This window comes from Schistocerca americana, chromosome 4, assembly GCF_021461395.2.
Source record: "Schistocerca americana isolate TAMUIC-IGC-003095 chromosome 4, iqSchAmer2.1, whole genome shotgun sequence".
Classification (NCBI taxonomy): domain Eukaryota; kingdom Metazoa; phylum Arthropoda; class Insecta; order Orthoptera; family Acrididae; genus Schistocerca; species Schistocerca americana.
Genome location: NC_060122.1, coordinates 360,808,434 through 360,835,166, shown reverse-complemented (window position 1 = coordinate 360,835,166; position 26,733 = coordinate 360,808,434). Strand labels below are relative to the sequence as shown.

Below are 26,733 nucleotides of genomic sequence, written 5' to 3'. Positions count from 1 at the left end.
TGAGTCATATCTGTGCAGCTTGTAAAGTATTACACTTATAAATTACATATTCTTAACAATATACATATCACATATGACAGGGGAGAAAAATGTAAAACATCAGTACAAGAGGAAAAGTAGCTTCCAACTTGTGCTTCAGTGACAAAATTATAACCAAACTAATGACCAAGGAAGTATCTGAAGTATGGTCAAATATTATGTTAATCACATTGCAGTAAGGCTCAGACACACAAAGCCTGTCTACTCAATAACAAACAACAAACATTTTCTGGCAGCTAATGAGAATGGTTTAATGTATCATTGGGAAACAAGTTGTGCTCCTGACAAAAGAATGTTAATAATGTTAATTAACTCAACAACATCTGCTGAAACATTCCTGAACACAACACCATGCACATACGTATGAAGTTTCTTACAGGGTAATATAGTTTTCTCTCCAAATCTTTCACACGTTCTTCAAAACTTGGAGCTGTCTGACGATAAAGAAATATTGAATAATCTTCAAATGGCTGTGAATTTTCATATCTAGCATTTGTCTGAAGCATTTGCATGCTTTTATAGAACTGTAACGTAGTCAACTTTCGAAGGTATTTTCTTCTTCGTTCTCTCTCCAGTCTATTTTGGCGAATTTCTTCCAAACGTTTCTCACGTTCTTCCTAAGCATTGTAACACATTTAGCTTCAAATACGCATAAGTGGTTTGGCAAAAATAAGTGATTGGGCAACACAAGGACATTTTTCAAGTACAATAATGAAATGACAAGATATAAAGTAAACATTATAAATGTGTTAATGATAAATCCATATTACAAGAATAGAGAATTTTGAGAATAAGACTAAAGTAACGATTGACTCATGTTTTTTTCAGACATTTGTTGTATAATACTAAGAATTTAGGACTCGCATACAAATAAAAAATCACAACAATTACGAGATGCATAAGGAACAATGAGTGCAGCGAACGCCTAGTGAACAACGAGTGTACACATGGGGATGACCTGTACAGAATGAATGCATTTGTGATCAGTAGTAATGGTTGAATCATCTGATAGCACAGTGTTTCTAAGAAGGACACTAAAACACAATTTAACTTACATCTCCAGTTTGTCTTTCTTTCTCCAGGCTCCTTCGCTTGCTACGTGACTTTCTTGAAGTTTCAGTCTTTTTTTCACCACCAATTCCATATGGAGTACCAGCTCCAGTAAGCAAATCTCTGTCTGAGGAAAATCGCTTCCTACTTACAGCACTACGATTGTGATGCTGGGTATTGCTTATACGTCCAATGAGATTCACTTTTTGTGCTGGTGTCAACTGCTGCAAGTGGCGGAATTTAATAGCTCTAGGTGCTGCAGGGATGTCTTCAGGTTCTACTTCCTGTAAATGAATGATGTCAACATTAAAAAAAAAAAAGGGGTATACCTCTACAATATCAGAAGCTACAACCCAAACCAAAGTTACTGTTACCTAAATAACAGAGGACACTGGTAATTACTCATATTTTCTTTGTTAGTACAAAATATGGATAGACCCAATTTTGTAGGCAAGTGCAGTTCTACATCTTTCTTTACATTAACCTAAATATCTGCATATAAACAGTAAATGATTTAAGGATTAACAACTAAATGAAAATCACAAGTATTATGTTGCAAATAAGACAGAAACAATACTGAAAACTCTGCTAGCTTCCAGATAAATTCCCTACTGAGCTATGCACACACGGGACGCACACGGCCATACACACACACACACACACACACACACACACACACACACACACACACACACACACACGTAAGCATACACACACAAATGCACACTGTAATCACTGTAATGTACTGAGTAGTTCACAGCCTGATCCTTTAATGTACAACCCTTTATCATTCATAACCATCCTGCAAATGTAATTAGACTACAAAACATTGTGTAGAATGTTAAATTACTGTTATTTTTTACAAAACTGCTTTTGCAGAACATTCTGAAAGAAAACATGATAATTTGAAATTAACTAAGAATTATATACAATCTATTCAAAGGCTTGTAATGACTTGTTCAAATTTGTCCAAAGATCAGTGACAATGTAAAAATAAAAAAATTATGTAATTAAAATGTAAATTAGAATAATTCTGGCACGATAGTTTGTGAAACTTCTTTTACTCATTTTTGCATCAAGATTGTATCTCTACCAAAATTGTGTTTCTATAAAATACATCATTACATTTTGTAAAACTAAATATTGCAACTGGATAATTGCAGAATTGAAACTTGTAGTTACATGTCTAGTTTCACAGCCAGTTCAATAATACTTCATAAATCTTTAATTGGTATATGTTGGCACCTGCATAGTTGGTCCCAATTGGAGCTATGTTACAATTAGTGTGTGTTAGTCATTGCCAGTTGTTAGTAAGTTGATTCTTGTCTGTATCTGTGCTGCCTTTAAATGTGTTCATCTCCATTCAAAAATAAAAATAATAAATCTTGACGGTATTTTTGGTCAGTTGTTGCAACCACAAAAATGTGTGATTTTTTTCACCAGACGTGTTTTGCTTTATTGAGGTAAAGCATCATCAGTGGTAGTGATTTTTCAGCTGATTTCTTGCTTACATTGGGAAATGAGGTCTGCTAGCACATCGACGTTTTTCTGTTTTTGGCACTGATAATGTTCATCTAATTTTTAGATGTTCTGCAGCGCTATGCATTTCTCATACCACACTTTTATGCACACCACTGTATTTGACGAAAATTATCAGTGTCGAAAACAGAAAACATCGATGTGCTATCAGACTGCATTTCCCGATGTAAGCAAGAAAGCAGCCAAAAATCACCACCGCTGATTATCCTTTACCTCAATAAATCAAAATGCATGTGGTGGAAAAAAAAATCACGCATTTTTGTAGTTGCAACGACAGACCAAAAATACCCCAAGAATTGTAAAGCAACTGCGGACACTATGGCCACACAAATGAAGAAAATAAATTATAAACATTAAGAATGTGTGCAAATAATTATCTGGTTATTACTATACACTCTAAGTATTCCCCAGATAATATTTCCAAGTTCATTTCATTGTAAGTTTCCATCCAATGTTATTGCCTCGTCATCAATAGTGGAAAAACCATTGTCGTCGCCGTCTTCCCATAATTTGTCATGCTCTGTTACATCCAGCAAATTTGTGTTAACACATTCTTTAAAGAGTTTTTCCACCAGTGGTAGCAGAACGGAGTCCCATGTACATTTCACCCACTCACAAATCTGCGACAAGTCTAGCCAATTTATTTTTTCCACTTGGCATGAACTCACAGTTTTCATCTGCCATCCATCTATATATTGCTGTTTAAGTGGAGCTTTGAATGTCTGATTTACACACTTATGTAGTGGTTGCAGGATGGATGTTAGACCTCCATGAATAATGACCAACCCAGTTTTCCCCTTTTTGTAACACGTCTTGCACTTCCTGAGTTGTATGTCTGCAGAAGCTGTGCAGGACCAGCATATTACATAAATTCAGTAATGCACCACAACAACATTGCCTACATGCATCATCCAGTCAACCACAAGGTCACTGTTCATCCACCCTTTTGAATTCACTCCCACTGATATGCCATTGACTGACATTTTCGGAATAGTTATACTTTTAAGTATCACATAAGCTGGCAGCTTTTGCCCATCACCAGTTACACACAACATGACTATACAGCATTGCATCTCATTGCCACAAGTTCGTATCGTGATCTGGACTCCCCTTTTGTGATCACAGTGTTGTCAGTGACATCTCAAAATAGACTGGCATTTGATCTGCATTACCAATTTGTCACAATATATAGGAATGTTCATGATGCAATTTGATCATGTAGTGATGAAAAATCACACTTTTTTCTTGTGATCACCTGAAAGCCATTGAGAAAACTTAGTTTTCCTCCAGAAGCCTAACCCATTTCAACTGAAAAATCTTGATTGCCACCCCAGCTAGCTTTGAAACACCTAGAGCTGGCACATTTCACTAGTCACCATGCATCCATATTGTCACTTCTCGTCTACATAATTGCACAGCTTTTTTTTTGAGGTCCGGATGCTTCACTTTTTGGCCTTGAAAAGCCCAGCAATTACCGTTCATTTCTGCAGCTGTGTTTTTTTCACCAGTTGCAAATACAATCTGCACTCATATTGTACTTTCTTCTCACTGCACGGTTTACAATGTTCTATGCTTCATTGATTGTTTTAAGTTTTTCTTTAGAAGTGTACAAATGACAAGAAGAACTTTTAGCCATAATTAACAAATTAACACTAGTTAATATTTCAGTTCTAATGTGCTAATGATGTATCACAGACTGAGGCCGCAACAATGCTATAGTAAAATGGGACCTATTGCTGGACGCAGAGAACTACCAGTCATATTACAAGTAACCCATGTACCCCAGTCTTTTGTCCTTAAATTTGGGAAATATGTGTGCAAATTATTCATATCTATATGGTATTAGTTACGAGGACCATCATGATTCATTCCCTTTTGTTTTTCACTCATCAGTGAACAAACAAAAGAAGTCTTGCTACATCATATTACGTCTATCTTTCTATTGTCCTAAGAATTTTTATGCATAACCTACACTAATCAACACAAAATTATTTTAGCACATTCCTGAAATAACAGCGCCCAAATTTCATCATAATTTTCCATACAGAAAATATTATAATTTAAAATTAATGGCCAATTGTGTCACATCATTGTACTGTACTTGTACTAGTCAAACTGATATCTTTGTGGGCAGTCTAGAATTATTTCACTGCTTCCCAACATCACATGTTTGCAAGTATTAGCTGTACTGAAATATTACCAAGAACAACTGTATAAGGTTTCTAGGCATGGGCTAATTATGTCAACTACACTCAATTAGTTTAGAACCAATGAAGTGAAATTGTCACTTTCTCAATCTAGAACTTGTGTCATACAGTTATTCCACTTCCTTTCTTTCTGATGCTTACATCTAACTTACTGATTATTGAGGTTACATGTAAGGGTATACCATTGGATACACTGGTCAGCCAGAACATTATGATCACCGACCTGCTACCAATATAAACACATACAGGTGATTGCAGTGTCATCTGGTGAGAAATGACTGCTAATCAGACACAAGCACAGTGCATGTAGCATTATGTAGTGTGCTGTCCGTGTGTAGAATGGGGAAGGCACGTGATCTATCAGAGTTTGATGGTGGGCAGATTGTGATGACCCAGAGGCTCAGCATGAGCATTTTGGAATCTATTCAACTTGGTGGGTGTTCAAGGAGTGCTGTGGCAAACATCTTCAACATGTGATGAAACTGAGGTGAGACCATGTCCTGACATCATGGGGTTGGGAGACCACCCCTCATCACAGATGTCTGACACCACAGGCTGGGCAGACTGGTAAAACAGGTCAGGCAGCAAACTGGCAGAACTAACATCACACTTTTAATTCTGGGCAGAGTAAAAGGGTGTTTGAACATGCACTGCACCGCACACTCCTAACACGGGGCCCCTGTAGCCAACGACGCATGCAGGTGCCAATATTAACAGCATGACATCAGCAATTAGGACTGAAATGGGCACTTGACCATTGGCACTAGACATTGGAGCAGTGGCAGGGTGTTGCATGGTCTGATAAAGCCCAGTACCTTCTTCATCAGGGCGATGGGAGGGCACAAATCTGTTGTCTTCCTCCTTGACACATACACGGCGGGATGAAGGCAAGCTGGTAGCGGCCAGATTATGCTCTGGAGAACATTCACGTGAACATCCATAGGTCCAGAGAAGCTTGTGCAAGGCACCTTGATGGCCAAGGAATGTAGTACACCGGTTGCAGACCACATACACTCCTTTTTTATGATGATCATGTTTCCCAATGGCAGTGCACCACGTCACAAGGCCAGGAGTGTGATGGAGTGGCTCGAGGAACACATTGGTGAGTTCCAATTGATGTGCTGGCCTCCCAACTCACCAGATCTAAACCTGACGGAATACATCTGGAGTGCCCCAGGGAAGTGTGGTAGGTCCGCTGTTATTTCCTATCTACATAAATGATCTTTTGGATAGGGTGGATAGCAATGTGCGGCTGTTTGCTGATGATGCTGTGGTGTACGGGAAGGTGTCGTCGTTGAGTGACTGTAGGAGGATACAAGATGACTTGTACAGGATTTGTGATTGGTATAAAGAATGACAGCTAACTCTAAATATAGATAAATGTAAATTAACGCAGATGAATAGAAAAAAGAATCCCGTAATGTTTGAATACTCTATTAGTAGTGTAGCGCTTCACACAGTCACATCGATTAAATATTTGGGCATAACATTGCAGAGCGATATGAAGTGGGACAAGCATATAATGGCAGTTGTGGGGAAGGCGGATAGTCATCCTCGGTTCATTGGTAGAATTTTCGGAAGATGTGGTTCATCTGTAAAGGATACTGCTTATAAAACACTAATACGACCTATTCTTGAGTACAGTTCGAGTGTTTGGGATCCCTATCAGGTCGGATTGAGGGAGAACATAGAAACAATTCAGAGGCAGGCTGTTAGATTTGTTAATGGTAGGTTTGATCACCACGCGAGTGTTACGGAAATGCTTCAGGAACTCGGGTGTGAGTCTCTGGAGGAAAGGAGGCGTTCTTTTCATGAATCGCTACTGAGGAAATTTAGAGAACCAGCACGAGTCTGATTGCAGTACAATTTTACTGCCGCCAACTTCTATTTCGTGGAAAGACCACAAAGATAAGATAAGAGAGATTAGGGCTCGTACAGAGGCATATAGGCAGTCATTTTTCCCTCGTTCTGTTTGGGAATGGAACAGGGAGAGAAGATGCTAGTTGTGGTACGAGGTACCCTCCGCCATGCACCATATGGTGGATTGCGGAGTATGTATGTAAATGTAGATGTAGATGTAGAAATTTGGCAGCAGAGTACATCATCCTCTCCCTGGAATTTACGGGAATTAGGTGATTTGTGTAAGCAGATGTGGTGCCCATTCCCCCCAGTGACCTACCAAGGCCTCTCTGCTTCCATTCCATGATGCATTGCCACTGCTATCCGTGCCAAAGTTAGACATACTGGCTATTGAGAAGGTGGTCACAATGTTCTGGTTGATCAGAGTAACTGAAACCTGACGATTTTCTATGATTGTTTATGATGCTTAATTTCATTTAGAATCACCTCATACTCACTACGCAAATAATTTTCTCATTATGCTGCATGAACTGAAACATATCACTTTAAAACTGAGCTTAAACAATTGCTCCATACCCCCACACAATGTTTGTCATGTATGTGAGCAAATATTAATTTTATGCTGGTATCAGCTGTTAATTGTGCGTTCTGTGACTGCTGTACCTTCAAGTTTACGGAAAACAGGTAATTTTTTTGTACCACTGTCAAATTTGTCAACATTTAACTGATTACTCATCAATTATGATGCTTTAGGGGCAAATAACTGAACAACCAAACAACAACTCAACTTACAATTAATTTTATGAGCAGAAGTGGCCTTACAAAATTATGCTAACATACACAATGATGGAACACATTGCATGGTGAGAACTCTGGAACTCTAATAGCATGCCAAGCACAATTTCTCAAATAGCTAACCCATTGAAAATGAATATTTTCTTTTCTTTTTTGTGGTTCCTACCACATCACATGGATTAAAATCTATGACTTTTCATAGAGTATTGTGAGTTCTGTGAGACCGAAAGTATAGCCACAGACTGCTGCTATCAACTGACCATTAGCCCATACAATGCTGTTTCTTTTCCACATCCACATCTTCACTAAAACTGTGTCCCAAGCTGTACTCCACTGTAGACCACTGCTTTTTTACCAAGATAATGCATTCATACATTCCATAAGAATACATTTTACTTATTAGTCATTCAAATGGTACCAAATTAAATTCACTACAAAATTAAGAATAACAATTCCCAGCTTTTTAAGTAACCATACAGGTTTTACATTAAATACGTTTTACGAATGCATGCAGGGTACCACAGACAAAAGTCATTGTGTTCAAATTTATTTGGAGCAAACAGTTTGGAGAGAGTTGCTACTTCTTCCTCATTTAGATTTTTTTCTGTTTTTTAATTTTATGTTACTCACCAATTTAGGGTGTTTTATGTGGGGTATTTCACCCCTGAATGTGTCATAAATTTGAGACAAATATGACAGCATAGTTAGCTTATCTGGAATATCACACTGTTCCATTTCTTTACCAGTCATTACCTTTAAAAAAGAAACAAAGGCAACAATTAATTCTAAATAGCATAATATACATCACAAAGACTGAAGACTCAGGTTTACCATTGATTACAAAGACTATAAAAAGCTGAGTACAAGCTCTAGCTGGACAAGGATGAAGGAGAAATTAGCTGTGGTCTCTTCGAAGGAACCATCCAAGCATTCATCTTAAGTGATTTAAAGAAATCAAGGAAAATTTAACTCAGGACAGCTCGATGGGGATATGAACCTAGTTCCTCAAGGATGGTATTTGAGCACTTTAACAGATCTTCTTGCTGTAAGATAAAGGTTAATGATTTCTGTCTTTATCTTATTTATAATTGGTACTGTACTTACTTAAAACAGAGATTTTCTTTTCACTAAGATTAATCCCCCTCCCCGTCCATTTCTACTACTATGCTAACACAAAGAGAGGAAGATGCACTGTGATTCACTATAGCTCTCAGAGTGAAACCACATTGGCTTCATTAACAAGTGACAAACCTGTAAAGCACATGGATCACTAATAATTAATGGAAAGTTCTGGTTGAAAAATTACAAATTATTTAGGAATAAAGGAGATGACTCATCGAAAGGCAGAAGCACTGCTTTGTCGACAGGCACACAAACAGAAGGTCCTGAGCTTGATATATATACACAAATATCAGGCTTTCGCAACCCACGGTTGCTTCATCAGGAAAGAGGGAAGGAGAGGGAAAGACAAAAGGATGTGGGTTTTAAGGGAGAGGGTAAGGAGTCATTCCAATCCCAGGAGTAGAAAGACTTACCTTGGGGGGAATAAGGGACAGGTATACACTCGCGCGCGCGCACACACACACACACACACACACACACACACACACACACACACACACACATCCATCCGCACATAACAGACATATATGTCTGCTTGTGGCTGTTATGTGCGGATGGATATGTGTGTGTGTGTGTGTGTGTGTGTGTGTGTGTGTGTGGGGGCGCGCGCGCGTGAGAGAGTGTGTATACCTGTCCCCCCCCCCCCCCCCCCTAAGGTAAGTCTTTCTGCTCCCAGGATTGGAATGACTCCTTACCCTCTCCCTTAAAACCCACATCCTTTTGTCTTTCCCTCTCCTTCCCTCTTTCCTGATGAAGCAACCGTGGGTTGCGAAAGCTTGAAATTTGTGTGTGTGTTTGTGTTTGTTATTGTTTCTATCAACATATCAACGCTTTCGGGCATCTTTGTCTAAATGTACGAACTTATTATTTTGGCATAAAATTTCTTATAAATGCTGTATGTAAGACTGTTCCAGAAAAAGACTCATAACAGGAAGCTTATTTTATTTGAAGTGTGATACAGACAAATGATGTATAACACATGTAACTTACAGGTGGTATGCCCAGTTCTCTCTCTAATGTATCAAATGCTAGCTGGTTGTTGGCAGACACATCTTCTGGTTTAAGTGAGTGAAAATCTATGAGATCAGGCCTATATCGATGGATAATGGCACATAAAATCAGTCCATTCTTAAAAGAATCAGTCATATTTTCCACATGGAGATCACTATACAAAGCTACTTGCTTCTTCAACCAGTGGAGAAGTGTGTCTGGATGTACCTGAGAATCTGTAAAGAAAATTGTACTCACAATTACATGTACCCATATTATATGCAAACAGTTACAAGTATCTCGTATTTCAACAGAAAGTTAGATATAAATCTGTTATTTATAAGACGCTATTGACATGATGTAAGTAGTGCAGTTCATACAAAAAAATGGTACAAATAATATGAGCAGCTTAAAAACTGAAGAAAGTGTAATTTTATTACCAGTACAAAACACTAAATTAATTAAATTTTCTGTAACAGTTTTACTGTTTCCTCCAACAATCCTATAATAACAACATTTAATAGTATGTAAGTGCAGATTACACACACACACACACACACACACACACACACACACACACACAATAAATTTAATGCTCATAATACGTTCATCCCATCTAGTTTTCTTCATAATTTGTTAGCAATGCTTTCACTTTGGTATTTTATTATCCTTTACCACTTCCTTGAATTAAGGAACTGAACAATGTCCAGTCACATTAATGTGACAACCTGTGAAAAAATTGAATATGATCTGCAAGGATAGGTACTTAATTGTGTTGGTCCACTGTGCACCCAAGGAATGCTATGAAAATGTTCTCAAAACCATAACACTCCCTCCTCTGGACTGGGCCCTTCAGATAATTGTTACAGGGTGTTTGCTTTCACACGTTTCATGCCATACACATCAACGGCCATCTATCCAATGGAGCATAAAACATGATTCATCTGAAAAGGCCAGCACTGGTCACCAATCAGCAGATGTCCAGCTGCAGTACTGGTATGCAAATTTCAGCCTTTGTTGCCAAAGAACAGCAGTCAACATGGGTGCACTTGCTGCGTAGGCCCATACATGCCAACATTCACTGAACGGTCATTGAGAAGACACTGTTGGTTGCCCCTTGGTTCAACTGGGCAGTCAGTTGCTCAACAGTTGCATGCCTACTCGCCTGTTCACATCTCTGCAGCCATCGTTCACCCCCTGCCACATGTGGCCTCTGCTGCACCACAGTTGCCTCAATGTCAGTTTTGGATAGCGCCATTTTGCCAAGCACGGTGTTATTTTAACCATAGCACCACACAAACAGTTTACAAACTTACCCATTTCGGAAATGCTTCTACCTACAACCTGAAAGCCAACAATCATGCCCTTTTGGAGAGCAGATAAAATACTTCGTTTCTGCCTGCACTGTTTTCCATGATCCTCCAGAATGCTTTATATACCCTCCACTGCTAGTGCTTCCATCTACCAACTGTGAGTGGTTACTGCACTTTCACACGGAACACAGGAGGTGGTCACATTAACGTGAGTGGAACATGAATAAGCATTATTTGTTTAATGATAAATCATTGATTGGTGTCAAAGATTTATGGATCATATGGAAAGGGGTACTGAGGAAACAGGTGCAGTATTTTGTGTGATGAGATCTGGTACATAGTATGGAATGCTAAAAAATGACTACCTCCTCTGTCTTGCAATTACTGATGTGAATCGTTCTCGTACGTCATTTTAAGTGCCACTTCTGAATAAGCCACCAGCATTTGATGTCTTGGATCTAGAAGATTCACAGCCAATTGATTAAGTTTCTGGCCAAAACACAGGAATGGAAGTAGAGAGAGCAGTCATGTGTGAGTGGAATGTTCCTGCTTGTGCAAATGTGTGTGTTTGTTTTCTTTTCTGAAGGACGCTTTGGCTGAAAGCTGAATTTGTAACAGTCTTTTTGTTGCATCTGACTGTAACTCAATGTGTCATCTTTACGGTGAATAGGAATCTATCCATTTCATAATATTGTTGCTATTCCAACCTGGACTTTACATTCTTTGATTTTGTGTGTAAGATCCTATATCTGGAATCATAACTGGTTTCACAGCTTAAAGCCACATCCTCAGGCAGGTATATACATTATAAGAGCAAACTGTGGGGAAGGACAGAAGGCCCAACATTCACTGTCTAAATAATAGTAATCTGCCACATGAACATACTGTCTAGTTGTATATAATGTGGTGGATTACTGTTATTTTGACATTGAATGTTGGGTTTTCTACCCATCTCAACATTTGGGTCTCATATGACACAATTTGTATACTCACCTGAAGATGTTTAAGCAATGAAACTGGTAGGGGTTCCAAATAAAGGACCCTATACACAGCTGTCTGCTGTTTTAGTACCACAGATTTTCTTTCACTGCTTACTCCCCCTTGACTAAGCCCACCCACATCCACACATATGCAGAAAGCGCAAAACATTTTTTGAACATTCTTGAAGTTTTCCTGGCGGACATAATGTTCCATCGAAAGATGATGGAACATTTTTTGAACAGTTTATTTATCTCATGAACTTTGCTATTGTTATCATTACATGGTCAGTGTTACTGGCATACAATTCTGGTCTACGTATGATTATACACTAGTGTTTATTGTTTAACACAGAGTATACTATGACACAACTCCAAAAATGTGTGCATGTACACATGCAATCCCCCCCCCCCCCCCCCCCCACCACACACACACACACACACACACACACACACACACACACACACACACACACACACACACACACAAAGAGGAGGAAACCTATTTAGTCATTTTTGTCACTGATCAAATGTGTCATATTTGTGAAAACAGTACAGAGTTTTACACAACAATTTTTTCTTGAAATTCATAATTTTTAATCATTAATGATGTACGAATGTGACCATTAGTTAACAAATCAGCCTACAACCTAAACTGCAATACATGTTAATCCACTGCAGTTAGTTGCCAGCTGTAATATAGGCACTGTTCCTGTAACTTCGCTAATGGCGACATATCACAGTGACATATTTCAGTCTGCCAGAAACATGCCTGAATAAAAGGCATACATATTACAGCAGAACATTTTCTGTTTCAATTGAAAATAAAAATTACTATAACCAGTCACATATACTGTTATTCACACTACATATTTCGGAATGTCATACCATCATCATCAGCTGGATTTATTTCTATTAACAGCGCATTAACAATTTGTACATTTGATTTTGTGTGGGCAACATGTGGCACTGTCTTTCAATAGTCACATCCACTTTTACAGTCACACTTAAATTGCACACACTTTTTTTTCTGTAAGTGGTTTGTTATTTCTTAGAAAATACATTTTAGAAGAGCTTAAAAATGCCATTGTCATCTTGTGAGCAAATAAAAAGTTATTTAAAGCCCAGTCAACATACAATTTAATTTACACATAACTTACAGATTATGCAAGTTGCACAATGCCTTTAATTACAAATGCAGGGACACAGATACAAATGCTGAGATGCTGTTTAGCAATCTCCCCCCCCCCCCCCCTCCCCCCTTGTCATGGTCTGTTTCCATGAGTAAAACCAGTTGCACGGACCTGGTGACATGTCTTCTACCAGAAGTGACAAGGATGGCTGTGCATAGGACTTCATCTCAGCCTTCTTTACAGCTCCTGCACTTTTGCCTTCTTCCAAATGATTTGTATGAAAACTGCTTCTAGCAGAAGGATGGCATCACCTGTTCGAATCCTCCCCAGTCTTCCATCTGGGCATTTGACTTGGCGTAAATTAATCAAGAGCGTAGAATATTTTTCCTTCCAGTGCTTCCAGAAATCTTCTACTGTTTAGTGAAGGAGTCTAAAATCTCTCATCAAGTTTGTTATATTTTGGTGTTTGGATGCTGTTGACTATTTTGTGAGTCTCTCCCCACAAGGAAGTGTGCCAGTGAGAGAATTTTGGCTTCATTTTGAGTGGCTGACCTCAAATCGAGGGCGACTTCAGTATTTATGACCAGTCTGTAGCCCTTCTTTTTCCATGCTGGAGCATCCAAGTACTTTTTGAAGATATAGTTTGATTGAATTGACCATCCTCTCCCAACATCCTCCTCACCAAGCCCACGTGGTGCTGTAAGCCTCCATGTTATGCCTTTTGCACGAAACATTGGTGGTCTTAACAGCAGTGGTGGCCATACACAGTTTTGTTACCTCCTTGTTGGCTGCATGGAATTTTTGGGCATTGTCTTGGTATATGGAGTGTGGAATGCCACATCTGTAAATATATCTCAGTAGTGCCAACAAAAATTGACCTGTTGTTGAACTGTGGATTAGCTCTAGGTGAAAGGCTCTACACAAGTGAACAGTGTAATATAGCGTTTGGTTGTAATACTTATTGCTTAGGAGTACAAGGCCCCTGCAGAATTTGATTCCAATGACTTAGAAGGGTCTGCGTGATGTTATACAGTCGGCTAGCAGTGGAGCTCCTGTTTCTTGACCGGCAATGTCGCACGCTATTTTACACAGAAGGCAGCGATGAATAACCTCCTTTATGGTGTGACAGGTGAGTAGTATCCAGGAGAAGAAATGAAGCTCTGAAATCACAATTATGAACCCAATATGATATAAATGAATGTATGTAGAATTAAAAGCCTCTTCAAGTGATGATTTCTTTCAAGAATAAGCAAATGTCTTACTTCAATGGTTAATTTTGCATAATGCAGATGACCATCTAGACACATGTCCACACCCCAAAAAAAGGATTGAGCACTTTATTTTCAACTCACTGGGTAGCAGCATATTTTACTTGAAAGCTTATTTGATGAAAAAATAAAAGCCATTGTTTCTGCACAGGCTGATCAAATAATTTCAAGAAGCTGTCATGTCTTCTGCTATAAATCAATCCCTTGTCAATAAGATTCCTTTGCAGTTGTATATGTGTGCAGTGACTTGCAGCAGTTTCCAGTAGGAACTAAACCTATCAATGGCTATGGTGTGTCTATAAGGAAGACCTGTGGATCCAGGTGCGAGTGTTTAGTTTGCCAGTAAATAAAATGGTCTGTCATTGAATTTAGGTACTTTCATATCATAGTGAATGGTTACAATTATGATCCACTGAACATGCAGATAATTAAACTTAACTACACAATGCCAACCCAACCTCCATTTGTTTGTTTTTTGTCAGGGTGCAATAGTGTCCATAATGCAGAAATGACTAACTGAAAGAGAGTGAATATGTGATCAGTAAAACCAACACCCATGTGCACCCCCTTCATACACTTACACAGGATATTCATTTCCTGACTACATTTACATCTACATACATACTCTACAAGTCACTGTATGATGGATGTATCTTACACCACTACTAGTAATTTCCTTTTCTGTTCCACTTGCAAATAGAGTGAGGGAAAAATGAATGTCTATATGCCTTCCCCTGAGGCCTAATTTTGCTTATCTTATCATCATGGTCCTTACTTGAAGTGTACGTTGGTAACAGTAGAATCATTCTGCAACCAGCTTCAAACGTCACTTCTCTAAATTTTCTCAATAGTATTTTGGAAAAAGAATGTTGTCTTCACTCCATAAATTCCAATTTAAGTTCACTGAACATCTTAACAATACTTGTGTGTTAATTGAAGCCACAGGTAACAAATCTAGCAGCATGTCTTTGAACTACTTTCACATCTTTCTTGAACTCGACCTGGTGGGGATTCCGAACACTCAAGCAGTACTCAAGAAGAATCACTCTAGAGTTCCATATGCAGTCTCCTTTGTGGATGAGCTCTGCTTTCCTAAAATTCTGCCAGTAAACCAAAGTCGACCATTCAGCTTCTCTACTACCATCTTTACATCATCATCCTTACATGCTTGTTTCATTTCATATCACTTTGCAATGCTACATCCAGATATTAAATTGAAGTGGCTGAGTCAAGCATCACATTAATAATGTTGTTTTCAACAGTTAAAAGATTGTTCTTTCCCACTCATCTGTATCAACTTCCATTTTTCTTCATTAAGAGCAAGCTGTTGTTCATTATACCAACTGGAAATTTAGTCCAAGTCACCTTTTATCATTCTACAGTCACTCAATGACACCTTTCGCTACACCACAGGGCCATCAGCAAACTGTCACAGATTGCTGCTAGCCCTGACGGAAAAGTGTTTGTGGTTGCCTATGGAACAATGATTGTACCTAGGCATGCATTTCTTCATTGAAATCAAATCGATGGCTACATATGTCTTTTTTTTCCGGGTCCCAAAAGTATGGAAATCACATGGGGAGAGATCAGGAATTTATGGAGGATATTTAAGGGCTTCCCAGCAAAACTTTTGCAGCACAGTCGAAACAACAGGCATGGCATCTACAGGAAACTCAAGATTATATTTTTCTTTGATTGCAAGGATTGAATTTCCAGAACATACAGCATCATAATTAAAGCACAGCGGTACATAGATACTTTGAAAAAACTGAAGTGTGCTATCAACTCCAAACGGCCAGAAATGTTGATGGACAGCATCACTCTGTTGCAGGATAATGGCTGCCCATATATTGTCAAGGATGTTTCAACTATGCTGCAGGAGTTTTGCTTGAAAGTCCTCAAATATAGTCCCGATCTCTCACCAAGTGATTTCCACATTTTTGGAGCCCTGAAGAAAGACGATTTTGGCCATCGATTTGCTCTGGACAAAGAAGTGCACACCTCGGTACAATCATGGTTCTGTAGGCAACTCCAAACATTTTTCCCTGAATACATGGACCATCATCCCCCACAGTGGAATAAATGTATTAACACTTATGGTGATTACTTTTGATCTAACAGACTGTTTGCCTACCCTTCTTTTTTTCTTTTATTTTTTTCCCATCTGACTGCCACTTACAGAATTACTGTGCCACTGTTGCATTATTCTTTTCATTACATCAGTCAGTATGTGATTCTATGAACACTTCTGTTTAGTAAAGCTGTGTGTTTATTAGTACAACTAATATCTCTTTTTCTCTCTCTCTCTCTCTCTCTCTCTCTCTCTGTCTGTCGTCTGTGACACACACACACACACACACACACACACACACACACACACATAAGCGCGCGCACAAAATTATGTTGCACATGCAAATGATACATAATCTGTAAAGCATATTTATGAGAGTTACTAATCAATATATACATGTAGTGAGTTCAATTTACTTAGGCCATGCTGATTATCTTATTACGACATATCATGCCTTTTCACTATCATTATTTTTCTACTAGGGTGCAATACTTCATTTAAAAATTACATACCCTTCACTGTTGACCACAAGTGATGACACCAACAGAACAGGCAAATAAATAAATTAATCATCTATAATGTAACAACTTAAATCTAGAGTTATTTCAGATTGATTGTAAAACTAAGCATAAGGCAAATGCATATCAGTTCGGTACTAATTTATCCTTAGCCTATACGGGTAATGAAATATAAAAATGCTGTAGTGTTGTTGAATAACAACATGAATTAGGATAGATTGCTACAAAATAGGTGCATTTAAAAGTAAACCAAACTATCAAACAGTCATCTTCCAGATTTAGAAAAAACACAGATAGCCACAGTCGACTCTGGATGCTGAGGCTTCATTGCCCAGAGATGGCAGTCTCTCTCTCTCTCTCTCTCTCTCTCTCTCTCTCTCTCTCTCTCTCTCTCTCTCTCTCTCTCTGTGTGTGTGTGTGTGTGTGTGTGTGTGTGTGTGTGTGTGTTTGTGTGTGTGTGTTTTTCTAAATCTGAAGGAGGACTGTGTCCAATAACTCAGTCTACTTTTATATGTTTTATATGTATCCTGTTCGCCACTCAACGCCTCTTCTATGTGGCATGTAGCAATCTAGCCCAACTCACATTGTTTATTATACCATTCCGGACATTCCACTGTTTATAAAGTCTTCTTGAATTTTACAACTTTCACTAATCTCTCAATCAGCGCCCACAAATTAAACTTCATTAATAACAAATAACATATTTACAATTCATTGTATTCTGGAACCTGGCATGTACAGACAGGAAGACAAAAATACAGGTGTTGAAACATATACTGAGGAAGAAAAAATGTCACCAGAAACTGCCAAGCTTAATATGGGCACATGCACAGATATCAAAAAATGTATAATATTATCACACAACCATTTCAGGCTTCTCGAATACATACAAGAAGAAGACACAATACCTGCCAGTGGAAACAGAAACTGGCTAATAAAGAAGCTCACATGTGAACAGAAAATGAGGCTATCAGAATCTCATAGGAAACTCTTACAAATTTAAGGGACAAATAACAATAAATATGAATAACTTAACTGGCATAGAAAATATTCTCTCTTTTAGATTTTTGTGTCCCAAGAACACCATGTATAAAAAAACGTGCATTGAAAAACAACTACGCAGTTGCCTGACAGTGTGATGCAAAATTTATACTTTGCATGATGTGACTGGATGTCACATTTTCTCTGTGCCCATTCATCCTTGTCAAATATTTTGCACTCATCTGGCATATGAGGAACACTGAAATGTATTTGTGTGACTGATGAAATTACACAGTAAAGTTAGAACATGGTGGCCAAGTTTCCTACATAAAACTGCTCAAGAAATAGGTAGTGATCACAGATTTGTACCAGAAATCACTAAATCATAGGGATCCATGTTATAAGTTAAATTCATGAGTCAGGCATGCAGTTCACAAAGAAATCAGAATAATGCGGAACTTCCATGAAATGAATAAGAATGCACAGAAAAGTAATGTGAGTGATTGCAAAACAAGATAGATAACCTTCTTGACTGATTGAGAGAGTTGAAAATATCTGAAAAAATAATATTCTGTCTCAAACTGAATATGATGACACCAAAGGAATGCAGAATGGGCACAATTATGTAAAATGATTGACAAACAGAAAAGTTATCTTTCTTCTTAAATATGTTGCAAATTACTCTTATGGAAAAACAAAAGTTATTTAAAATGTGTAACACATGGAGAAACAATAGAAACATAGATACTGCAGTAATGAAACCATTTATTTCTAGTGCATAACCTCACTGCATTTGTTCTTGTACAACAGTCAATATCGTCATACAGTCAGTGACTATTCATATTTATGTCATGCAACAAATGTGTGGGCCATAAAACTGGAAAACTCCTCACACACCCTTTGAATTACAAAGAACAAGAAAGTAACATATTAGTGCTAACCCCTTAGAAATTTTTAAAATTAGAATGTTTTTTAGAGAAATCAAAATTTCTGCAGGTTTAAAATGCATATTACATTCGAAATTCCAAAAACAGAAGTACAAGAATTAATATTAACTTTTTCTAAACTGAAGTTATAAACAGAATTATAATGAGACACTAATGAGTTGATATATAATATTGAATACCCACCTTTTCTCCTCCTCTTCTTAGGAAGATCATGTTCAGTAGCATTGTATGACAACTGTTCAAGAGAAGTGGGATCATCTGTGTCATACAGTCCTCGCACCTGTATGGGAAGCACAGCTCGGGTGTTGAGATTTGGGTACCGTGTATGGGGATCCAAAGTGTAGTTCGCAAAATCGCGTTGTAAATTTTCAGGTGTTGTTTGTCCTAGTAACCGATAAATAGATTCACGTTCTGCTATAACTTCTAGTGGGGTTAAGTGGCCACTTCCCCAGCTGCGAACAGCCCAACATGCATCCATGGAGCTCAAGAAACCACGTGCACAGCCTGATCCTGTTGGCCAAAAGGGCTGGAAGAAAAAATTAAAAATTATCTTCTTCTTCTCTCTCTCTCTCTCTCTCTCTCTCTCTCTCTCTCTCTCTCTCTCTCACACACACACACACACACACACACACACACACAGAAAACAACAAGACACATATTATTGTCTTGCAGTACTCTATACGACTATTAAAAGGAATACAATAGACTTCATGACTTCAGTCCTCACAATGCATAAAGAAATGTTAGCCTTATAGAATTGACACTGTACCTGTGTAAATATTAAGCAAACAGATGTAGATAAGAAGCAGTAGCTTAAATAGAGGATGAAGCACCCCCCCTCCTCCCTAAAAAGTGTCATTTCTATTAATTGTGTAACATGTTTCTTTTTCACTATAAATAGTGTAAAGCAAAATATCATTAATGATTGTTAATTTTTATAAGCTCTACAGTCACAGTTCCTAATGGTTTCTTCTCTTCATTAACTTAGATGTATCTGACATCACCAAAAACACTTTTTTGTGTTGGGTTCCAAACAGTCATGTGGGCGAATTAATGACATTAGTATTTACTAGTATTTACCTCCAAGAGACTATCCCCAACAAGTATTTGGAGCAATCTGTGCCCCCGTCTCTCAATCACTCTGCTTGCATTTTCTGCAGCAAACATTGAAGTGAAGTCAAACATAGCAACATCTGGCTGCCCATAATGGTTGAGTGCAAATTCTAGTTGCGGCAGTCTGTAGTTAGTCGAAAAATCAGCAGCCTGTCGAGCATACTCCTGAAGAGCATCCTTATTTACATTTTCCACAGCAAGTAGTTTTGCAGTCTCAGCATAGTCCTATAAGAAAGTATGATGGAATTTAAAAAAGCAAGAATTATCTTTGCTTAATTGATGTAACTCCTTAAAACATGTGAAATATATGATCAAAAAATTTTCATGAACATTTAAGTGCTACTGGAAGATTATCTGAGATCTCAACTAATAACACAAAAATGTGTCATCAGTTGAATATGATATTTCTGCCGCAGATTGTTTAATAAAATTCAAATGGGAAAATTTTTGTGACTACATAAAAGAGAAACTGATGCAATTTTCTGCTCTACGGAGATGCACATTACAACATTTTTTTATATAAAAAATAATACTAATAGATTAAATTCTGAAAATATTACCAGGGAGAAATAATTTTCAAAATTAAAGTAACAGTAATTAAATTAAATATCTTTCAAAGCATCAAATGTTATGTGCAAGACATACTAGCAATTCGAAAAACAAGTAAACGATATATTTCTGAAACTTGGTAACACTTCTCTCCAAATGGACACTGATCCCAGGGTAAGCCAATTTGAATCTATGTGGCAAAAACTGTTCTTTGCCTGGCAAGGGGAGGAGAAGTGGTGGCATAAGGCTCCTGATCACCAAACACTGCCCTGGTTTAAATAACAAACCTCTCTGCATTATGTTATGAAGTGAGGACATGTGATGCTGAACCATCCATCACATGGGGACGTTAAGCTTGGAAGCCTCCTTAGTGCTTTTCTCAAGCAGTGGGCTACGTACTGGCATTCTCCCTTTATCATCATCATCATCATCATCATCCTCCTCCTCCTCCCCCCCTCCCCACACACACACACACACACACACACACACACACACACACACAAATTCCTAGCTTGGCAGCTTCTGATTTAAATCCATTCGGAGACTGAACAACAAGTTTTTCATATGCTGTTCAGCTGCAGAAACAAAATCACACTGACAGGGTTGCCACAAGTTACCCCAAGTGAAATTCTCTGATATTTTTCTGATTTCCAGACATGTTTTAGCATTTTTTCCTGACAAATTTTGAGATTGATTGATTAATTGAGAGGGTTTATGGGGCCAAATGGCAAGATAATCAGTCCCGTGATTCCAAAGTTACAAGTTACTCAAAGAAGAAAGAGGATCAGCCAAAAGTGGATGGATCCAGTAAGGGGAGTCAAATTATAAAACAAGGAAGTTAAAACACACACAGTAAAAGGATAAAAGGTTAGACAAAATCTAAAAACTGGAAAAAAAGAGTTATCTTTCCACTAGGGAGTGGTCATGGGATCTCAGACTGAGAAAATGTGAAGAGAGGCTCTAACTACAACCAACCTGCCTCTGCTCCAGGAGTAAAGCAAAACCTTATATCTGGAAATAACCACTTTCACAGAGGAAGCTGAGGATCAGTTCAACCATCTATGAATTGTCAGCTAATATTACAATTAAGATAGACCATACTTAGCACGAAGGGGACATTCTACCAATATGTGGGATATTGTCAGTCTGGCTCCACAAGCATATTGTGGTGGTAGTTGGTTACACAGGAGGACACAACTGGTGAGCCTGGTATGACCAATGCGTAGACGGCATAAAGCAGTGAACTCCTCCTGAGAGGAGCCGAAGGAAGAGCACCAAAGCACAGCAGTGGACAACTTCTGACAGGAGCAGAATTGAAGAGCACCAAAGCGCAGCAGTCTCCTTATTGTGCAGAGTTTATTACTGAGAAAAGTGGTGCATCAGATGCCATTCCACTTTTGGGCAAAGACAGATTTTACATTGACCTGCATATCCGCAGCTGGAGTCACGAAAGGAAATGGAGCATGAGTATCAGCTTATCTAGCCAAACTGTCAGCCTGTTCATTTCCTGGGATACACACATGACCTGGGACTCAGAGAAAGCCAACAGAGCATGTGGCACAGCCAAGGAACGAGAGGAGGTCATGGACAGCAGAGACCAAAAGATGACAAGAGTAGCAGGCTGCTCAATGAGCTGTGGAGGGAGGCCTGAGTAACACAGGCACCGACTCCATGGGGCCTGAGAGGGCCCGAGCCCCCCCAATAATTTAAGAAAGTTATTGGTTATATTATGCTTTGTAAAATCACAAAATTATGTTGAAAATTTTTATTTTCCTTGTTTGACGATAATTACCCTCTAAAATACATTCAGTAATGAGTTAAAACGGTGTTTTGCATACCTGGCGGACCTCATATCCAACAATAATAATAATTATGGTAGTAAGTGAGTTAACTGAAAATGAGTGGTGGGAATCATGATAGTGTTACAGTGCTGCGGGCACACTTAGAATTTGTCCCAGTGCGCGAACCTTCGGGTAAAGTCTGGCACTGGCAGACCAGTGCTGTGGCCGTGGCGACGTCAAAAGGACTGGAGCAGAAGCATCTGGAACCCACCGCTTTGTTGTTTCGAGACATTACAACGCTGCGGCTATATAAAGCCCACTCTGCTGTCGCCATTATTCAGTGTGGATAGTTTCATTCAGTGCATGCTGCAGACGTGTTTAGTATTCTGCCTTTAGTGTCTAGTGGACTATTTTATATGACTATATTTTATTCATTTACTTTAGACTCTTAGTGTATCGGGAATTAAGTTTGCATTGGATAAATTTGTTACCAAAAAGGCACGCTTGGAAGTTGACGATACTGCAAGTCAACCTCCAACAACTATTGTGTCATCAATTGCTTCATCGTCTTCAGGCGAGGACCGTTCACAGCCGAAACCTGGACAATCCAGTAAGGGAAGATCATTTCAGAAGTCTTGGTTTATCAAACATACATGGCTAGAATATGAAGCATCAACCGAAAAAGTTTTTTGCAAAACCTGCAACGAGGCAGATGCTAAAAATCTATTACAATTTTCTTCAAAAAAAGAAGATGCATTTACTTCCGTAGGGTTTTCTAACTGCAAAAAAGATTTGGAAAAATTCCATATTCATGAAAATACATTTACACATAAAGAAGGTGTTCTGAAACTAAATTACACCACTAACTGAAGTGTCACCTCCCAATTGAATGAAAAGTTAGATAGTGATATGAAGAAAGGCCGTCGTTTAGCTCTTGAGACAATTTTTACTACTGTGCAATTTCTATGCTGACAAGGACTAGCAATTGGAGGGCACAAAGATGTAAACTCAAATTTTTTTCAGTTGTTGGAACTCCGAAAGAATGACATTTTTCATCTAAAATTTAGGAAATTTCCTGGGGCAAGACTCCCAATATTTTTTATGTCGGCTCCCTTGCTGAGTAACAAAATGGAGGGCCCTGGTAACTGCCAGCTGCTCTGCTGTAAACACACTACATGATTCTGGCAATGTTCTAATCCAGCAGGAGACATGAAAGTGTATACTGCTTTATCTATCATCTTAGAATCATCAATGCAGAAGATTGTAACACCCTGGAACTCTGGAAGGACGGAATGTGCTAGATGCTGGAAGATCATAGGGGTAACAGAGACCTTAGGACTCTGGAATATGTCAGTCCTAGTCCGTGGTCTGGGCACCATTCAAGGGGTGTGTGAGAGGAAATATATGGGGCACATTTCAGTGAGTGGAGATGGAGACCTCGACAGAGGGAAGTGAGACGCCTTCCAACTGTCAATCCCACACATGAGCAATGATCAGGAGGGAGCCGTCCCTCGCTTGCAAAGAGGACAGGGTACACGAGATGGTCAGGGAATCTGTGAGTTGGCTTCATCACATCTGTAGAGAGAGAATCCTCTCTTCAGTGGGGAAACTGTCAATGGGGCTAGGGGAAGAGTTGCACGATCTGCATCCCAAGATGTGTGGGCCACGAGGCAGAGAGCATTAAGCTTCCACATTTCCGCATACACGTGACCTTCAGGTGGTGAATATGGGCAGCCACGTCAGCTTTTCATTTTAAAAAAATGGCCTAAGAATCGGGACTGTGCTGTAACATCTTGGAGCTGGTCGCCTAAATAAAGTTCTGGATCAGGGTGTATTATGAATTGACGACAAAAATGCATAACTAGCATTTTGGAGGGAGAAAACTGGAAGCCATGGGAGACAGCCCACGCAGAGGTCCGTTGGATGGCCGCTTGGAACTGGCACTCACCAGACGCTACCGAGTGGGAGCTGCACCAGATGCAAAAATTGTCAACATACAACGCTGCGGTAATCTTAGGGCCAACTGAGGTTACAAGTCCATTGATGGCTATGAGGAAGAGTGTAACACTTAATACAGAACCCTGTGGGATACCAATCTCCTGAATCCAAAGGTTGCTGAGTGAAGTGCCAACTGAAACCCAGAAGAGCTGGTGGGATAAAAAATCGTGAATAAAAATCAAAATGGGGCTGCAAAAGCCCCGGTCATAGAGAGTAACTAAAATGCAGTGGCGCCAAGTCATATCATGCCTTATGTAGGTCAAACAAGACCATAACAAGGTGCCGACAGTTAGTAAAAATCAGTCAGATTGCAGTTTCAAACCTCAGTAAATGGTCAGTTGGAGGTCATCCTTCCCAGAAGTCCCACTGATACGGGGACAAAAGTCCCCGAGATTCAAGTACCCAATAAAATCTGAAGTAACCATCCTCTCAAGCAGTTTACAAAGTACATTCATAAGGCTAATTGGGCAGTAGCTGTCAAGAGACATTGGGTTCTTTCCAGGCTTAAGGATTGGGATAACTATACTGTCTCACCACTGTGAGGGGAAGGCACCCGTGAGCAAAATGTGCTTGACGACCCTGAGTAGATATTGCCTCTGTGTAATGTCCAAGTGTTAAATCATCTGGTTGTGGATGGAATCTGGGCCTGGGGCCATGTCATATGAAGAGGTAAGAGCCTGCAAGAATTCCCATTCAGTGAAGAGTTCATTACAGGGTTTGGCTTGCTGGGTGTTGAAACACAAGGGGGGTCTGTTCAACTCTGTTTTTCTGCTGGAGAAAGGTGGCAGGATAGAAGAGGACGCTGATGATGTCTCAAAGTGTGTCATGAGGTGTTCTGCATGGACCAATGGATCAGAAGACACAGCACCTTGGAGAATAAGCCCCTGGACAGTTAACTGCCACTTGTGGCCCAGAAGGCTACAGAGCTTGGAGCAAAGCTCCGATGAAAGCCATATGTCCCCAGGGAGGAAACATAGTGCTCACAGCAGTCCTTTTCACTCCGCTTAATAAGGTAATGAGCCTTAGCATGGAGATGCTTCAAAGCAAGGAGGTTGGTCTGTCAAGGGTGTCATTTAAATTGTTGCACCACCTGTCGGCAGTCCTGGACAGCAACTGCCATGTCCTTGGTCCACCATGGTACTGGCCAATGATGAGGGGGACAGCAGTGACAACAGCATGAAGAGTAGTGGCAGAAATACCCTGCACGATCGCATCAATGTAGTTTGAGAGAGAGGTGCCACAGTGCACAGCAGACGTACATAAAGGCCAGTTGGCTCTGCGGAATGCCAAACGTGGAGACCTGTCTGCCTGGCAGCAGCAGGGAAATCACTGGAAAGTGGTACCTGTCACAAAGATCATCAAGGGGTGACCGATGTAGGCAACCCATGAGAGCAGGGTAGGAGATCGTGAGATCAAGAGCAGTAAAAGTTCCATGAGTGGCACTGCAGTGGGTAGGGGAACTGTCATTGAGGAGACACAAAACAGAGTCTGTAGTAAGTTGGTCAAGTAGAAGACCACTACCCAATGAAGTGGCACTCACCCCACAGGGGGTGATGTGCAAGGAGGAGGTATGGGCGCAGGAGTTGCTGTATTAAGGTAGACAGTTCAACATAAGGAAGTGGCCTTCCCAGAGGGAGGTAGACATAGCAAACGGTGATTGCTGCACTCTAACTGCTTTCCTTCTAGGTTGATATGAAGGGGGATCCAGTCACTAATGGTGTTGGTGGGAACCAAAGTGCAGACCCCTCCACACGCTCTCCCGGGGCCAGCATGGTTCTGATAGAACGCTCAACAACATGAAACTTTAGAGAGCGGTCATTACGAAGTGAGTTTCCTTAAGAGCATGACAGAATGAAGAGTAGGAGGAAACAAGGCATTGTATTTACAGGAGTTGGCAATAATATCTGTTGCAATTATACTGGATTATCATGTGGTGAGAGTCCAGATGAAACATAAAGGAGCTGAAGGGAGGTCAATTGGTCGGTGGTCTTCATCAATGAGGATGGAGTGACATCCATAAAAACTGAGTTCGATTCGGGATGAAGTCAAAAGATGAAGCCCTGTGGGAAGCCGGCGAAGCCTCTTCCTTTGACTTGCGCTGCTTCTTCTTGAACAGGTGACAGTCAGGAATGTACAGAGTGTGAGTGGCTTTGGGGACCTTTGAGTGCGGGTCTCTCCTCTGGCCCAAGGATGCAAGCTTCCTGTCCTGAGAATGCCAGGGAGGGGTGTTCCAAGATGGAGCACCATCCTTTGCAGAAGCCAGAGAAGAGGACGTTTTCCTTGGCCGAGGAGGAGGAGGAGGAGGAGGAGGAGGAGGAGGAGGAGGAAGGGATGGGAGCCGCCGAGGGTGAGGAAACAAAAGGGGGTGGGATGGGGTTAGGGATGAGGAAGTGAAGGCGTAATTGAGACATAGGTAGAGGAGAGATTTACTGGGTGAAGTCTATTAAATTTCTTCTGGGCTTCAAAGTAGCTGAGACGGTCA

At 39.7% G+C, this 26,733-nt stretch overlaps 1 protein-coding gene across 2 annotated transcripts in view; it reads right to left on the bottom strand.

Moving 5' to 3' along the window:
- Window positions 1-26,733, bottom strand: part of LOC124613085 (F-actin-monooxygenase Mical) — a 555,995-nt gene that overhangs the window by 190,651 nt on the left and 338,611 nt on the right. The window contains exons 10-16 of one of the 2 annotated variants that reach the window (XM_047141672.1): window positions 19,891-20,148; window positions 18,994-19,336; window positions 16,877-16,882; window positions 9,603-9,838; window positions 8,121-8,243; window positions 1,095-1,373; window positions 417-656 (exon numbers count right to left, since the gene is read on the bottom strand). In XM_047141672.1, the coding sequence (XP_046997628.1) occupies window positions 417-656; window positions 1,095-1,373; window positions 8,121-8,243; window positions 9,603-9,838; window positions 16,877-16,882; window positions 18,994-19,336; window positions 19,891-20,148 (1,485 nt within the window). The remainder of the gene's footprint in view (window positions 1-416; window positions 657-1,094; window positions 1,374-8,120; window positions 8,244-9,602; window positions 9,839-16,876; window positions 16,883-18,993; window positions 19,337-19,890; window positions 20,149-26,733) is intronic. The other variant, XM_047141673.1, reaches the window with a different exon arrangement.